Below are 17,439 nucleotides of genomic sequence, written 5' to 3' on the forward strand. Positions count from 1 at the left end.
CTGCTTCTGGTAATCTTTCCAATGCATTAATTAAAGATGTTTAGCTGCTCTGTTATACCCAGCAAACCTTGCTTCTCCTATGCAAATGTACACTAGAATTCTCCTAAACTTGAAATCCATTTCTTCTTTTTGTTCCAAACACCAGACTACCTGTTTCTCTTACCTATTTAAAAATAGAATTTGAATCTTTAACCTAATGGCAATTCATTTTATATCCTCATTATCTCTTAACTACTCCCATGAATGAGATGGAAAGTTTCAATTCCAAAAGTAAACGCTCAAACTTTATACTGGAGAATAGATGGTAATCTTATATGCAAATATGACACCTATTTCACAATTTCTACAATTCTTGATTTTTTAACAAGCCAAAATTGGCCCAGAAATAGCCTATTCAGGAAGGGTTTTTTGTTTGTTCGAGCACAGCAGTCAGAGCATTATTGTCGGTTTACTTAAAATCTCACATCAGAAGCGGACATGAGAAGCAGCAAGAAGCTGGCTTTAAATTAAGCGAAACTTGATCTGTCAAATCATACCTTTCTCGGCCTTTTGGCTAAGATCAAGTGTAGTATCTGTTCTTATCAGTTTAATATCTGATACGTGAGCCATTGGTTCACATGATATTAAATTTATTTTTTTAGGGGGAGAGTCCATTTACAGTAGCTTGCTGCTGCGACTCTCGCGTGTCGCCCAAGCGTTGCACTGCAGCTAGGGCCTGGCGCACCCCACCCAATTGAAGTTAAAGTTTTTTCTAAGTAGTTACAGTTTTGGACGCAACACACCATTGCACCGTAATTGCTCAGAAAAGCTGCCTTGTTGCAATGGAAGGTGTTAAAATCCTCGTGGTAATTTCCCTGTTGGCTCTCGTTTTCTCATTCGCCATTTCCTTCGATTGTAGCCCTCTTCAGGATTTCTCTTGTGTGTTTGAAAACCTGGTTTGAACTTTGAATGTATTCAATCAATTTCTAAGCACTACGCTAAAGAAATTCAACAAAGAACCAGAATTTCTGAACAAATTAGAATCTCTATGTTTTGCAATGCATGGTACAGTGGGAAGTTTATTAAGGACCCAAAGCTGGCCAAAGCAGAGGACTTCTCCCTTTCAGGACTCAATATGCCAGGCAACACATCAAATCAACTAGGATCAAAAGTTACTCCAGTCAGTGTTGAACAAATACCAGGCACACTTGGCATATTTTTGGCATGAATTGACTATGCACCTCATGGCCTAAACCAACCCAGATAATAGTCTCATCACTAAAGTCCTATATCCTGGAGGTATTTGCGTTTTCCCAGATTGTCTACTTAACTTCTAGTTCAATATAGGGAAGAGTAATGCAATTGTCTTTGCAGGTCGCAGCAGCCAGAATCCTATTGTGAATACCATTGCAAATGCAGTTTAATCGTGATGTTCGTGCCAAGGCTTTCCTGCTGGATAAGAATGTCGTTACCTATCTTCAGTCATGTTTCTAGTAGAATAACAATTAGATCATTGTTTTCAACAGACTTGTAGTCTTTGAAGTAGTCACTTATTTCTGATGATGTTCGACAGGTTTTCTCATTATAGAAATTAGTTCTTGTTGAGGAATGATGATGAGGTTCTTTATGTACGTTTTCTTTTTAAGGCTCTCTGTATGTTAAATTTGAGTTTTACAAGATTGCTTTTCCTTTACAAACTTGACCAATGTCGTGGTATAAGTCTGTTTTCAGTAACTTATTGAGGTCCTAAATTTGTGAATATTTGGATGAATACACATAAAATTAATTACCCAAAGTCACAAGAATATTAAAAATTTTGAAAAATGGGATTTCTGATTCTTTTAAGATGAATAAATTAAGAAAATTCCAGTACTAAGTGCCAGATCGAACTAGCAAAAGTCAAAAAGTCCAATGGTTTGATAAAAGAAAAGAAATGTGCAGCGATGAACAAAGTTAATAAGAAAGCAGCAATAAAATACAGGGCACAAAAGATTTGCAAAGCCAAAAGCTGTTTTTATCCTAATAAGAAGAAAAAGTGTTTCCCCCATTGTTGTTTCCTCTTTAACTACCTGTATATATGAACATGCTTCAAGGATATAGTTTTCTACGTTCTCATTATTTCTTGACCAACAAACCTGAATCACAGTCTAAAAGGTAGATCGCAGGAAAAAAATACAATGCTGAAACTCAATAATAGATCGAAGAGACCAACCCCCGAAGAAATTATTAGAGACAATGCACAACTCCAATCACAGTAGCTTGCTGCTGACGCTCTCGTGCGTCGCCCAAGCGTTGCACTAAAGCTCGGGCTTGACACTCCCCACCCAATCCAAGTTTAAGTTATTGGTATTTGAAGTTCGTTCAACAAGTGGTGTAACGTATATTATGCATGATTTTGCAATGTTGTTTTCCTAAATGGAAAAAGCTCAAAATCACGTAATTTTCAGTTTTGTACCCAATGCCAACATCCCAAAATTAGAGGTGCTGAGTAATCTCCAGGGAACCAATTGCCTAATTCTCATTACAAGAAAAGCAAATAAAAACTCCATATTTAAATATAAACTGTTTTGACATTAACTGGAGTTATGCGATTGAAGCATATACAATGATTATTGAACTAAAAGTGTCCTCCAACAGAAGAGAAGATTATGGAAAAAAAAAGAGAGGACACCATTCTTTTTGTCTACCCTTTTTTACCTCTAAACTCGTTTCATGATCTTTTCCACATCATAATTCATCAATTCCTTCATCCTCTATCTGAAAGGTACCAGAAAAACATCTTCTCTGCTCATCATTTTTAATGACATCTCTGTTTGTTAATGTCTCTTTTATCTTGTTTTTCTTTAAAATGTCTAAGTTGGTGTTAGAAAATAATATAAGAAAGGATTATTGTGTTATACTTTTAGCATTGAACAATTCAAGTTTAATCTTGTTCATAGTGTCCTGTTTCATTTGACATGTTCCAGATTTTTTTTCCCCTTTATGTTCTTGACTCATAGATGGAGCTGCCAATATTGTTCTTAGTTTCACTTCTAAGAAGAAACAAAGCATTCATTGTTATCTTTTCTAATATTAAAAAAATTTTCTTTTTGTTGTATTACAAGACGTTAATGTAAGTTTGTTGCGTTTGTAGAGAAAGATGGAGGATAGGATGGCAGGTAGGTACTGGTGTCACATGTGCTCTCAAATGGTGCATCCAATTTTAGACCCTGAGATCAAATGCCCTTTTTGTGAGAGCGGATTTGTGGAAGAAATGACCAGCATAAGACATTACTCCAACACCAACGGCATTGATTCAGGATCAGTGAACACTCTTGCCCTTTGGGATCCAATCTGGCTTGGTTTGATTGGTGGTTTAGGTTCTTCGCTGTTGCGTATCATAGGCAGGGAGCAAACCAGTGATAGCAACTCACAGGATGCATTGGATGATGAACTAGGAAGAGAATTTGAATCCTTGCTTAGGAGGATTTGTGGTGAATCTTAGTTGAAGTGGCATATTGGAGTGGAAAGTTACTTAATTGCACTCCTGTGTCCCATTGTTGCTCCTCCAAAGATGGGAATCTGATATGCCTTCTGCTTTGCTTCAAGTATTGAGTGGATCGCTGTGAGCTTCAATAATTTCTGTGCTTTAAGTTTGTTGACATTTGGCTATGCTTGATTTCTGATAAGCATGTAGAGTTCCATACTTTCATGAAAATCTTAAAATAGATTACTGGACAACCTTATTGTGCCAATAGAAAATAAGGAATACGGGTGCACTTTGTTGTGTGGCCGCTAGGCCACATGGAACAAAATCACCAACAACCAGAAGGGACCGTTCCTTGGATCATGATGAACCACTTTGGAGGACAAACTCTAGTTTTTCACCTCCTCCACTGAGGATATGGGACTGTAGGTTACATTCAGATGGTTTGCCAAGTGGGTCATATGGTGCAGGTTTACATGTTTCATCAATGCCCTCAAATAGCAGGGCTAGCAGAAGCAGGGTAGGCAGTGAAGAGTACATCAATCATCACCATTCTGTTTCCGATGGTGCACTATCAGGCCTGCCTGATAGTGCTCAGGTACCACGATGGACTTCAGCCATACAAAGGTTCAGTCTAGAGGAGCTCCATACCCCTAATGTTGGAGGTAATCTTAAGTTGATATTTCTTCTGTTATCAAACATGGCATTCCCTGCTTAAATTTTATTCTTATTTGTCTTGCAAATTGAGACATAATCTTATATCAGATGCCACTTTCTGTGTTGCATATCCTAGTGCATTTTCTTTTTATCCTTTCCCTTCTTAACAGAATGCTAAATGTCTTGATACTTTATTTTGGTCAACTAATATTTATATAATCATAGTTAATTATCTTTTTTGAAATGAAGGGTTGATGAAAAAAGTTCGGATGCCTATAATTGGTTAATACCGGAACAGATAAGTGGCATGATATCGTAGATTCTTGGAAGTCTTTAGTTGCCATAATGCAATGAATAATTTAACCGTTCATTACTGACTATTTATCATGATTACCCTCATTCCTTATCTTCTCTATCTTACCATTAATGATTTCTATTATCATAGGTTTTGCCTTATCATACCAATTTTAATTTTATGATTTTCCATAATAGGATTTTGTCTTGTCATTTAGTGAATTGTTCAAGAATGTATAAACACAAAATTGGAAAATGATCTCTGCTCCGGAATTAGAGGATAGATAGAATACTAGGTTGATTTTTCATGATGATGATGTGTTCTGATTCATCTGAATTAATACCTTGTTACAATTATAACTATGTATCTAAATTGCATGAATGTCTAAAAGGTCTTTTAGACTGGCATATAATTTTCTCTTGAAATTTTTTCTACTTCTGTGAATGAAACTAATTTCTCATTGCCATTGAAGATATATTTAAAATGTTAATCCTCTGGTCAGCCTCGAGAGTTGAGATAACCAGCACTATAGGGTTCATTAAACATTTGAGGGGTCCTCTATTAATGATTACTTTTGGGCATTGAGTTTGTCTGCCATCTATGGTGTAGCATTGAGTTTGTCTGCCATCTATGGTGTAGCCAATTCTCCTTCATAATGAGTTTCTGTTGCTTCTGAGTTTTGTAAGGCAAAAAGTAAATAAAAAAAAACTGCCACTTTTGCTGGCAGAATTAACTCAGTAGGCCCAATTCTAGCTGGTAGTTTACTATAATAATTTTTTTATTCCCAAGCTTCTGTTCCATTGCTTATATCTATATATCGGTTTTAGTGGATTGGCTGATTCATCCCTTTAAAATTGTTAGTTTAGGTTATTAGTTTAGGTTGTTAGTTGAGGCTAGCCTGATTCAGCCCATTGGGGTTGTTGCATAAATGATGCTCTCAGATCATGGATCCATGGTGTCATGCTTATTAATAGTAGTTCCTCTTACAATATAATATGTTGATCATGTTGTTTAAACTTGAAACATTTTGTGAAATTGCAGAAGTGATGGGTGTTTCCAGAGCAGTGACTTGTATTGTGAAGTGATACTGTAGTTCACAAAAAAAAAAATGTAGGAAGTGAGGGATGTCATTTGCTTAATCAAATTCTGTAGTTCACTTTCTCTCCTCCTTTTAGAAGGCTATAGCTAGTTTGCCAATGACTATTTCCCTGAATTTTATACCAATCAATACAAATGAAGTTTATTATATATGATTTAGGGTGGACTAATTGTTTTTTCTTAATTATGATTTAACTATTATTTGCAGTTTCATTTGTATAGATTTTGTATTATTTGTGCTATCATATGTTTGCTTTCTTAACCTATTTTTAATTATCAGGACCAATTCCCCAGACCTCTTGGTTCCCTTGCTCCGCTGAGGTGACTTGTGTTTCAACTTGTTGGGTTTGATATCAGTTTAATAAGAAAAAGTTTGTCATCAAGAATTTCACTTTTTTTTGGTGTTCTTCTTGCAGAGGCAATATGCTGTTAAAGCAACTGCAGCATCCCCTAGCTTTGGATCCCCTTGCTCACTCTCTGAGTCTAGTCTCTGGGAATCCACTAGCAAGCAGCTCTTCTCATTTCGTAACTACAACTTCTCTGGTCGACGTTCTTACATGAGAAAAGCGGTTTACCCACTAGTGTTTCACAACCCTGTCTCGGATTCTGAAGGCTTTGGTGATGCTGACATTAACGATGTTGGCAAGTTGACACCCCGTGAAGATCGCTTCCCACAATTTTACTGGCATGAAACCAGCTCTAGTGTTGAGCGCAAGTTTCACAAAACCCTTTCTGAACTTCAAAGGTCTGAAGCATCACCAGACCCCAGTGCTAGCTCTAGAAGAGAAAGTTTTAGGTGGAGCAGTGCCAGCAGTTATGATCTGGGGTTAGATGGAGAAAAGTTTGACATGACGGAGCATGTGGATGTAGAGAGCCTGAGGTCCCCAATTGGTCCTGTAGTAGACAACAAGTGTGGAGTTTGTGGAAAACTTTTGTGGCAGAAGTCCCCCTGGAGTTCACATCTAATAATTAGAGGTGGTGACATGCCAACTGCTGGGGTTCTAGCCTGCAGCCACGTGTTTCATGCTGAATGCTTGGAGCAAGTTACCCCAAAGTCCCAGATTAATGAACCTCCCTGTCCGTTGGGCCTCAAAACCATTGGAGCACTTGAAGAATCTGTATCAGCTTCAGAACCTTTGCAAGTGGCTTTAAGATCTTTACGAAGGAGCAGGGGTGCCATGATATCTGAACACCAGGAAGATGATGAAGTCTCAAATCATATCAAGGAAAAACTAAGGAGAAACTGTGCTGGACCGACCCCACGATGGAATGACAGTGGTTCTTTAATAAAAAGTCGTCTTAAGAAGCATTTCAAGTTTAAAGGAAAAGTAAGTAAAGATATTTTCAGCACAAAGGTATTCCAGAGGATTGGTTCATCTTCTTCTAGCAGGGAAGCAGTTAGTCATTGAGTGTCTATTCGGTTTCCAGATACATAACTCACTGGCAAATAGATTGATTTAGTCATTTTGTAAACTCTCTGTCTCCTTTCAATATATTATCCTTTCACTCTGGTTATCTTTTCTCAAATGGTGGTAAGTACATCTTGAACGTCTTATTGCATGCTTAATCACAATATGAGTTGCAAGCAAGTCAGGTTGTTTCTAATGTGTTATGAACTCAGCTATCTGTATGACCTATAATGCAACATACAGGAGCTTTTCTGTGAAGTTCAGTTGATAAACCATCATTTGCAATGATCTTAACAAACCTTGAATGTTTGGAGATCAAATCTCGATTTTAATGTGTCACTTGTCAACTGTTGGGGAACAAAAGTGTGAATCTGAAAGGAAATGATAAAAGTTTCCTTCCTTTCTTTCCTTGGTCATATTCGCATGAAAAAAGAATGCATAAACCAGCCACGGATGGCAAAGATTTGTCCCGGATGAACCCATGAAGAAATATTATCTCCGGCGAGCAACAATCTTCACCTTTATATGGCTGTTATCTAACTTAATTTTGAAATGGATTTCGAGTTCAGGATTCAATAATTGCATGTAAATAAAAGGTGTTCGTTATTAGTTTTAGAAAGCATACGACTGCCTAATCCGACATTCCCAAGACATGAAGAGAGGAGGCACGAAGCTGCGTTTAAAAAAAACGGGCTTACAAGTTCATAAAAATAAAACAATTTTACAAGCTACACCAATGGACCATTGAGGGTTCTACCCACCTAAGGGCCATGATTGAGATTTTATAGAGGTGACTTTGGATCGAAGCTTTAATTAAATAAAAGGCCGCCCATGAGATGACTTTGGATCGAAGCTTTAATTCTATAAAAGGCGGCCCATGTTTGACATGATCTTAATATTCGGCCATCGCAATCGTCATGCCTTTTTTATTTCCGCCATATGAAATTTTTAGATCACCGGGATCAAGTACATCTGCGTATCATTTTCTAATTCATGCTAGTAACAGGTTTGTAGAGATGAATAGGAGTTGGGTTGGGACTTGGGATTGAGTTAACCCATATCTAATTTTTGCAATAAATTTTTACCAAGAAGAAAAACTGGACTTTGGACTTTCTAACTTGGTTCATGCCCTACACCAATATTTCCGCCACCAGCGGGGCGGCTCCCGCGAGATTGGGCTTCGTTCAACAATTCAGTAGAGTTCCTCATAGCTTCCTCTATCAAGCCTTTCATGGACCATGATTCTCTTGAAGGTTATCAACTCCTGTTTCAAGTGCAGCAAGTCATCAGCCAGTTTTGCCATGGCTTTTTACTCTGAAAGCACTCTCTTCTTCCCTTCAAGTGCACTTTTTTTTTTCAATTTTTATCAATAAAGTTTTTTTTTGGTAATTATATATATATATATATATATGTATATATTGAGGGTGGATGTTGGATTAGTTGAACCTCAGTCTAAATTTTTGCGCACTATTTTTTCAATCACTCTTAAGAGATTGTTGGTAATTTTTTAATATAGTTATAATTTGGTGTAATTGAAAACAAAATAATGATGATAATGATTTGTACCGATAATAATAACACATTCCTAATTTTTTTACATTTGTTCCTTGTCATAGCCACGTAATTTTTTTTTAAAATAATTCTTAATTTCTCGCATTTGTTCTATGTCATAATCACTTCATTTTTTGAAGAAAAATGAATTTGTGATTTCTTTTTCTTCTTTTATCTTCTCTCTTTAGAATTTTTTTTTCCAATAAAGTTAAACTTTTAAACAAATTTTTTTTCTGTATTAAACTAACATAATTTTCACAGTGAAAAAAAAATGACAACAACATCTCACAATATATAAATATTTATCAAATTATCTTAGCTTAAAATTTAAATAATAAATCAAATGGGTCTCTTCAAACAAAAAGAAACAAAAAAAAAATTAGGGATTTTAACAAAAAGAAATTCTTTCTTTTTTGTAAAAAAAAATAAATATAAAAAAATAGTGATGACATGACAAAAACTATAAAACATTGAGAATTAAGTTAAAAAAATACAATAGTTGTATAATATAATAAGATATGGTTAAAACCTCCTTCTCTATATTTTACGGTACGAAGAAGCTACTCCAACCTACAGATATGGGTAACATTTTATGAACTTTTTGAGTGAGGCTAAGGATCAATAGGAGGAAGTAAAATGGTTTTATGAATTTAATTCAAAAATATTGGATGGTATGTAATTTTGAATGCTTGAAATCAATGAAAGATTCTTTTATTTAAAACGTTTATTAGTGAATACCTCTTAATACATGCATTCATAATATGCACGTGGTTTGTTTTTTATACAAATATTTGTATAATATTTTATAAAAAAATTACGTATCATAATTTTAATCGATGCAAAAATATGAAATGCATTTTTATTTTATTAATTATATATAATTTTTGATAAAATTTTAAATCATATTATTTTTATATTTTTTCATATTATTTTTATGTTATATTATTATATATTTTAAATTGTGAAGTGCTACTAGCCATTGTTCTTCTCAAGTTCAAGGGTCCCAGGCTTTGAACTATCATCAACTCGGCATGGCGCACTTCAACTAAACTCAAGCATAAAAAATGCTTGTTAACTGGGTTGGGCCTTATTGTATAAAATGGTTAATTGGGACTGCAATACAAGCAGGGATCTAGTTGATAATGAACCTTAATTTCAAATAATTATATGGCTTTTGATTTGGTTAATCTAGTGATTGATTCGATATGGCCCCATTCTTTGAATCAGCAGTCTTGCAAACTGCTATTTGCTGGTATGAAGCCTTGAATTTGCCCCTTGAAACGTCAATACCCAAACAAATGGGCAATTTGATTAAGCAGCAAGCATCCTATATACACGGCAAATGCAAAAGCAAACACGATCCTCACACTCACTGGAGCAAAGCTGATGGAAACACACATTTCATATATAAACACAAACTCACATTCTCTCGACAATGAGTTTATCCTTCGTTTCAAAGATAAACAGCTAGCCTAACAAGCTCAATTTCCCTCTTCATTCTATGAACCTTTTCAAATGCTTTTCCCAGTGCTGTTGCTTCTTCCTCTAACAACTTCTTCATTAACATGGTCTCCCCTCTTAACTTTGCGACTGCAACTGTCATTCTATTCAGAGTCTTCCTTACTTTCTGTTTGGGTAGGCAGGCAAATTAAAGATTAACAAGATATTCTAACAAGAAGAGAGGCTAAAAAATAATTATCCATATGATACCAGAAGGCCTGATGTTTTGCGCTTGGAGTTGCTCCGTTTTGTTTTTGCTATGATTTCTTTTCCTGCAGGCCAGTCAGGATACAAGGGGGGAGTAGAATCAAATGCTTGTGAGCGTGTCGATTGTTTGATCAAAGAGAAAAAGAAAAGGAAAAAATATTTCCATGCAACTTTTTATTATTGAAACGCATTAATTCCAAGCGAAGTTGTTGTTTGTATATTTCACCTCTTTTCATGCGAGCGGAGGAATATCGGCACTTCTGCGTGCCTTGTTTTTTCTCTCGTCTTGAAAATGCCCCAAATGAGCTGTAGACAGATTGAAGTTACAAAGATACTCTTCCGATCAGTCAATATGAAGATAATACTCATGTTCTATTCTAAATAATTTCTTCAGATCCACGTAAAAAAAAGAAGAAGCATGTAAGCCTTTTTTTTCTTAAACTTTAAAGAGAAATTAATTAAAGAAATTAAATATATATCAGAGACTATTCAAGTCTAATCACGTCATGCTAATCACGTCGTGCACTCATATATAGTTTAATTATAGAAAAAAATTTGTATTTTAAAAAAAAATCCCATTAAGTGATAATTAACATGACTGACAAATATATATATATATATACATATATATTTCAAGTTATAAAAAAAATAAAAATAATTAAAAATAAAATATGATTTTTTTAAATTTATTTATAAAATTAAAAGCTATCAATAGTAATGCATCCGCATCGAGTGAAGTTAAAATTTTGACACAATTTGTGAAATTTTAAAAAGTTTAAATTCTAACACTATTTGTATAATTTAAAAAATTTAGTAGTGCATAGAAAATAAGATATTATCAACTTAATGTCTTTTCATTCATTTATTTTTAGTGTATAAGATTGTAATATTTGAAAATTTGAAGCAATGACTCCACGAGGAAATCACCAAAAAGCTGAGAGACTGGATAGAACTAAGGCTAGGGGATTATAAGCGAGGATTGGATCGGTTAATACGTTATATTAAAAATTTTTAAAATTTGATTTACATTTGAATTGATTTTTTTAAAACACAAAATTGATTTGAACCAAAGTTTTATCAATTTAATTTGTTTATCAATTTTTTAAAATTAATTATTTTTAATTATTTGTTGTAATTTTTATATTAATTTAAATATATTTAAATAGATCTAAATATAAAATAATTATTTTATTTTATATATAAACTAATATAAATATATAATTCAATTTGATTTGAATATTTTTCATTTTACCACTTTTTATCCAAAAATCAAATTGAACCAAATTAAAACATATCATATCCGAATTTAAACCAAACTAAATATAAAATATAGATCCAAACATAATAATTTCTAATTAGTTTTTTATTTTCTCCATTTTTGTAGGTATCAAATCATAAATAAAAAAAACAGTTAACAAGCCAAATTACATATTAACCCAAAAAAATTGTAATTAATGTATAGGAAGAAATCATGGCTGCAGGTGATAAGAGAGATTACTGTAACTTTGGCAATTTTCTCTAACCTTTGGCGGCCTGCTTGTTCATCTTTAACCTGCATCCTTCTTATCTTCTGGGACAAAAGAAATTAAAGGCACGCGTCCATCGGTCAGGAGCAAAATTAAAACAATAATAATCCAAAGAAACAAACAGCAATCAGTATAATTAATTGATCATAGAAATTACTGCTGAAAATAAAATAGAAGTATATGAATTATATAGTATTTTATGCACCCTTTGCTTGAATTCGGACGACTGTGTTTTAACCGTTGTAACAGCTACTCAGTGCTTTCTGTTGCACAGTGGATGGGTATATATAGGGATGAAATCAACCATTATCATCAAAAGACACGACCTCCCCTGTATGGTAGATTTACCGATACTTAAGTTTGGGTTGATCTAATGGAATCCAATTTTATTTGACTGCATCACTCTCTGATTTTGTTTAATTTTAAAGAATTTTTTAATTAAGATCCGGTTTTTAGTATCCATTCTTCACTAATTGGTTTGTTTTAATTTTATTTTAAACTATTTTTGGTGTTAAAATTTTAAAAAAAGTTCCGTAATTTTCTTTTTCATGTTAAGAGTTTACTTGAAAGAACAGAATTTTATTTTTCTTTTAAATTGAAAATTTTTACTGAAATATTTTTAATTTTGCATCTAAGATTAAGAAATTGATACATATTTTATTAATTAATTAATTAATTTTAATATACATTAAAAAATATATATCATTTTATCATCGATGAATGAGATAATTTTTTTACATAAATTTTGATGCAAAATCAAAAGGTCAAATTTATTTAAGCATGCATTTTGCGTCATGGTCTGTATGTAACTTTTAGATTTGGCTGTTTCCAGCTGATCATATTAGGCATTGAAAATTTAAGATTTATGATTATTATTATTATTATTATTATTATTATTATTATTATTTAGAATTAGCAATATAGAGTCATTATCCAAATTATGCCAAATCTCTTGGATAAACTGTCAATTTTACTATATATCTTATGACTTTTTGTGGCATGTTCTCTTTCATTAAGCCTAACTACTTCAACATACATATATAAATATGTAACATATATTAAGCTCAACAAAATATCGTAAATATTATTTATGCATTCATTTATTAAATGAATTAAGCATAAACAGCTATTTATTCATTCATTTATGTTAATGAATAAACTAATTTATGATCCGTTTAAAACTCATTCATTTATTATTTGTTTGCTATTCGTTTATAATAGTATTAATAAAATTACATTTTTATTAATCCTATTTTATAAGTAAAATTAATGCAGTTTTTTTATAAAAATGAGTAAATAAAATTTAAATAAAACTTTGAATCAATAGATTGATAAAATTCAATATAAAGATTAATAATATGTAAAAAAATATTTAAAATATTATTTATAATTCAAATTTGATCGATACTTATTTAACGGTAAAAATTTATCAATATTTTTGCTAAAAATATATATTTAATAAATTTATTAAAATTTATTAAAATTTTATATATTTAATCTATGTGATTAGATTTTTTAATTTATCGATTTTGATTTTTAATTTTTAATTTTATTTACTCATTTTTAATAAAAATTTTCACAAACTCTACTTATGAAACTTCATATAAATTTTTTTCTAAGACAAATCATCATCGGGCAACATTTCAACAAGTCGCTCGAGAATCGTTCGATTGCTTGCGATCACTAACAAAAGATAAATATCTATTGAAGATGAGTTCGTAAGTTAAAAGTCTAATCTTCATAAATTGTTTATTACAATTTGATAGCATTGAATAATTTCGATGTGAACATCATGCTTTTTTATTATAATTATTCTCCTTCGTGTGCTGTAGAGAAATGCAATAAACCAAATTGATTTACAATAAAGTAATGCAAGTACCTGGATAACTCCACATAAATTAGGTCATTCCTTACGTTTGATTGACATTTTCAAGATAATCATGCCTGCAAAAAAATATATATACATATAAAAAGAAAGAAACAGACAACGAGATGATCATGTATAATATTGATGGAGACTGACCCTTATGGCTGACCAATTTTTAAAGAGAGAATAAATTGGAGATTAGGCATGGAAGTGTATATGATTGAGTCTGAATTTGATTTTTTTTTTTTACCATTTCAATAATGTGGTTTTGGTTATTCTTGCACCTTAATTTTAATAATTATATTTTTATAAAAATTAATTTAAAGAGAATTGCTAACATATATATTAATTACAAAAGAATTGATAATGATATTAAAATTTTATAATCAAATTGACTTGGTTAATTAATTTTTTGTTGATAACATAACATGTTAAGCTATTTTTTTGACCGCCTAAATATATTAGGACAAAAAAACTATTTTTAGTAAAAAAGACTAAAACTTGTTTTTCTAGAGCTTAAAAAATATTAATTATTATTAATAAAATATAATATAATTTTTTTTATATGTTATGTAACTGTAAAATTAATCCATCTCAACATATCAGGTAATCATTAAAATTTCATGTTATTCCAATTAAGGGTAAAATGTTAATATTATTGTTAATTATTCTTTTAAATATACTTTTAATAAAAAGAGAAGGATTAAATTCTCAAAAATTTTGAAGTAGAATGACTAAACAGTAAAATTAGTATAATAAAAGGACCAAATTCAGATTTTAATCCTATTTTATAAGTAAAATTAATGCAGTTTTTTTTATAAAAAAATGAGTAAATAAAATTTAAATAAAACTTTGAATCAATAGATTGATAAAATTCAATATAAAGATCAATAATATGTAAAAAAATATTTATAATATTATTTATAATTCAAATTTGATCGATACTTATTTAATAGTAAAAATTTATCAATATTTTTGCTAAAAATATCTATTTAATAAATTTATTAAAATTTATTAAAATTTTATATATTTAATCTATGTGATTAGATTTTTTAATTTATCGATTTTGATTTTTAATTTTTAATTTTATTTACTCATTTTTAATAAAAATTTTCACAAACTCTACTTATGAAACTTCATATAAATTTTTTTCTAAGACAAATCATCATCGGGTAACATTTCAACAAATCGCTCGAGAATCGTTCGACTGCTTGCGATCACTAACAAAACATAAATGTCCATTGAAGATGAGTTCGTAAGTTGAAAGTCTAATCTTCATAAATTGTTTATTACAAATTGATAACATTGAATAATTTCGATGTGAACATCATGCTTTTTTATTATAATTATTCTCCTTCGTGTGCTGTAGAGAAATGCAATAAACCAAATTGATTTACAATAAAGTAATGCAAGTACCTGAAAAACTCTAGATAAATTAGGTCATTCCTTACGTTTGATTGACATTTTCAGGATAATCATGCCTGCAAAAAAAAAAAAATGTATATATATATATATATATATATATATATACATATAAAAAGAAAGAAACAGACAACGAGATGATCATGTATAATATTGATGGAGAGTGACCCTCATGGCTGACCAATTTTTAAAGAGAGAATAGATTGGAGATTAGGTATGAAAGTGTGAATGGTTGAGTCTGAATTTGATTTTTTTTTTTTTTTTACTTTTACCATTTCAATAATGTGGTTTTGGTTATTCTTGCACCTTAATTTTAATAATTATATTTTTATAAAAATCAATTTAAAGAGAATTGATAACATATATATATTAATTACGAAAGAATTGATAATAATATTAAAATTTTATAATCAAATTGACTTGGTTAATTAATTTTTTGTTGATACCATAACATGTTAAGTTATTCTTTTGACCGCCTAAATATATTAGGACAAAAAAACTATTTTTAGTAAAAAAGACTAAAACTTGGTTTTCTAGAGCTTAAAAAATATTAATTATTATTAATAAAATATAATATAATTTTTTTTATATGTTTTGTAACTGTAAAATTAATCCATCTCAACATATCAGGTAATCATTAAAATTTTATGTCATTCCAATTTAGGGTAAAATGTTAATATTATTGTTAATTATTCTTTTAAATATACTTTTAATAAAAAGAGAAGGATTAAATTCTAAAAAATTTTGAAGTTGAATAACTAAACAGTAAAATTAGTATAATAAAAGGACCAAATTCAGATTTTAACCTATTTGAATCCTATATACCCTAATTTGTTTTTTTAATTATTAGAAGTAAATATGGCTATCAACTCTAAAATCATAAAATTAAAAAAAAATAATAACATCATTTTTATTTGTAAGAGGCCTCACATTGCATGTGTTATATTTAAGAATATTAATTTTACTCATACTTAATAAAAAAACATGATTTTTTACCTAAATAGATATGAGAATAGATGCTACATTGTAGCATGGATATGAGAATGGGTATATTTTAAATTTTTTATCGGCTATAGAAATGAAAATGAGTAATATAGTCCTGTCCTATATTTATATCATATTGTTTATATATTTATATATATTTAATAAATAAAATTTTTATTAAATAATATAAATTATTATTTTAGATTATTTAGAAGTAATATATTTTTATTTAAAATATATATTAATTTATTTATAAAAATAAATAAATATATAAAACAAAAATAAAAAGAAAGCTAAAGTTTTTATTTATTTTATTTTTTTCAAAATATTATGGGTATAAAAATTATTGCATACCTATTAAATAATCTCAAATATAAAAATAAAAATAAATTTAAAATATTTATTAAATATGAATACGAAAATAAATAAGCATAAAAATTTAAAATAAAAATAAAAATATTATACTCACTTTATATCTTAGTCATTGATTTCCCTAATTATCCCTTGACGGTCAGTGACTTTTGGCTAATTTTAAACCACGCAATTTCCAACATATTAAGCCTTCCACTTTCTAGTAGTCTTGCAATTTCCCCTCGATATGTCAGGAATCTAGTGGTGAAGCTTTAGGAAATACCTGATCAAAATATTGACATATTTACATTTATCTTAAAAAAATAATAATTACAACATTAAAATTAAAAAAAAATCATTAATATTTGGATTTTTGTGGAGTATCTCATCAAAGATAACAGAGACGAAATTTTTTTTTTTTTATATTTCAGATTATTAGCAATTGAACTATAATCATTACAAAGTTAGCAGAAAAAACACATTAAGGATTATTTAAATGAATGGTGAGATTAATTAACAGGAGTTGCCTTTGAATCCAAGTGAGGCCTAAAAGCCTTATTCAGGGAGGGGAGACATAGCTTTAAAAACTATACACCTGCAGACGCCATTCTTGAACTAATTAACAGGATAGCTTCAAAATATATGATATGAAAAAAAGATAACTTTCTCTCCCTGACACCAAACCAGAGAGGGAAATCTTATAATCTGAGCAAGAACCGAACCTCCAACTAGGTTTAAAAACAGGGAGAGCTAACCTGTTATGACCACAACTAACCAAATGATGCGATGAAAGGAGAAGATGGAGATTAGAAGGAAATAAAAGAACCAGAAAAATCATATCGTATGAAGTAGAGAGAGAATCTGTTGCCAGTCAGTCAGATAACCGTTTTTCTTTTTTGCATGACTCGAGCTGCTGTCGACCTATGGCTAACAACCTCGTAGACTCCATGCCGCTAAATACCTCAATATATATGACTACTAACAAGACTATTTTTTAGTCATATTCATGTATCATTATTAGAGGTATTATATATTAATATTTAATAATTATTTGAATTTGATTTAAATAAAATTTAAATTTAATTTAATTATTATTTAATTTAATTCAAGTTCAAATAACTCGATTT

General features: G+C 30.5%; 1 protein-coding gene and 1 non-coding gene across 2 annotated transcripts; both read left to right on the forward strand.

Moving 5' to 3' along the window:
• The first annotated feature begins 532 nt into the window (after positions 1-532).
• LOC149515559 (U2 spliceosomal RNA) lies at positions 533-729 on the forward strand. The gene has a single exon (XR_016326416.1). It is a non-coding gene; the product is annotated as a U2 spliceosomal RNA (small nuclear RNA).
• A 2,816-nt stretch (positions 730-3,545) lies between these two features.
• On the forward strand, positions 3,546-7,022 carry LOC111297406 (uncharacterized). Its single transcript, XM_089741717.1, has 4 exons — positions 3,546-3,566; positions 3,717-4,110; positions 5,776-5,816; positions 5,912-7,022. The coding sequence occupies exons 1-4, from the start codon at positions 3,546-3,548 to the stop codon at positions 6,902-6,904; spliced, it is 1,449 nt and encodes a 482-aa protein (XP_089597843.1). The 3' UTR covers positions 6,905-7,022.
• The last annotated feature ends 10,417 nt before the right edge of the window (positions 7,023-17,439 follow it).

Source organism: Durio zibethinus, chromosome 12 (genome assembly GCF_047325235.1).
Source record: "Durio zibethinus cultivar Kanyao isolate XHJ-2024 chromosome 12, ASM4732523v1, whole genome shotgun sequence".
In the NCBI taxonomy this organism is placed as follows: domain Eukaryota; kingdom Viridiplantae; phylum Streptophyta; class Magnoliopsida; order Malvales; family Malvaceae; genus Durio; species Durio zibethinus.

What these genes read in the sequence shown, in the direction of transcription:
- LOC111297406 (XM_089741717.1), top strand. Translation starts at nt 3,546, where the DNA reads ATGCCTTCTGCTTTGCTTCAA. An exon ending in TGCCTTCTGCTTTGCTTCAA is followed by an intron (nt 3,567 to 3,716) that starts GTATTGAGTGGA and finishes TTGTGCCAATAG; the next exon opens with AAAATAAGGAATACGGGTGC. An exon ending in CCATACCCCTAATGTTGGAG is followed by an intron (nt 4,111 to 5,775) that starts GTAATCTTAAGT and finishes TTTAATTATCAG; the next exon opens with GACCAATTCCCCAGACCTCT.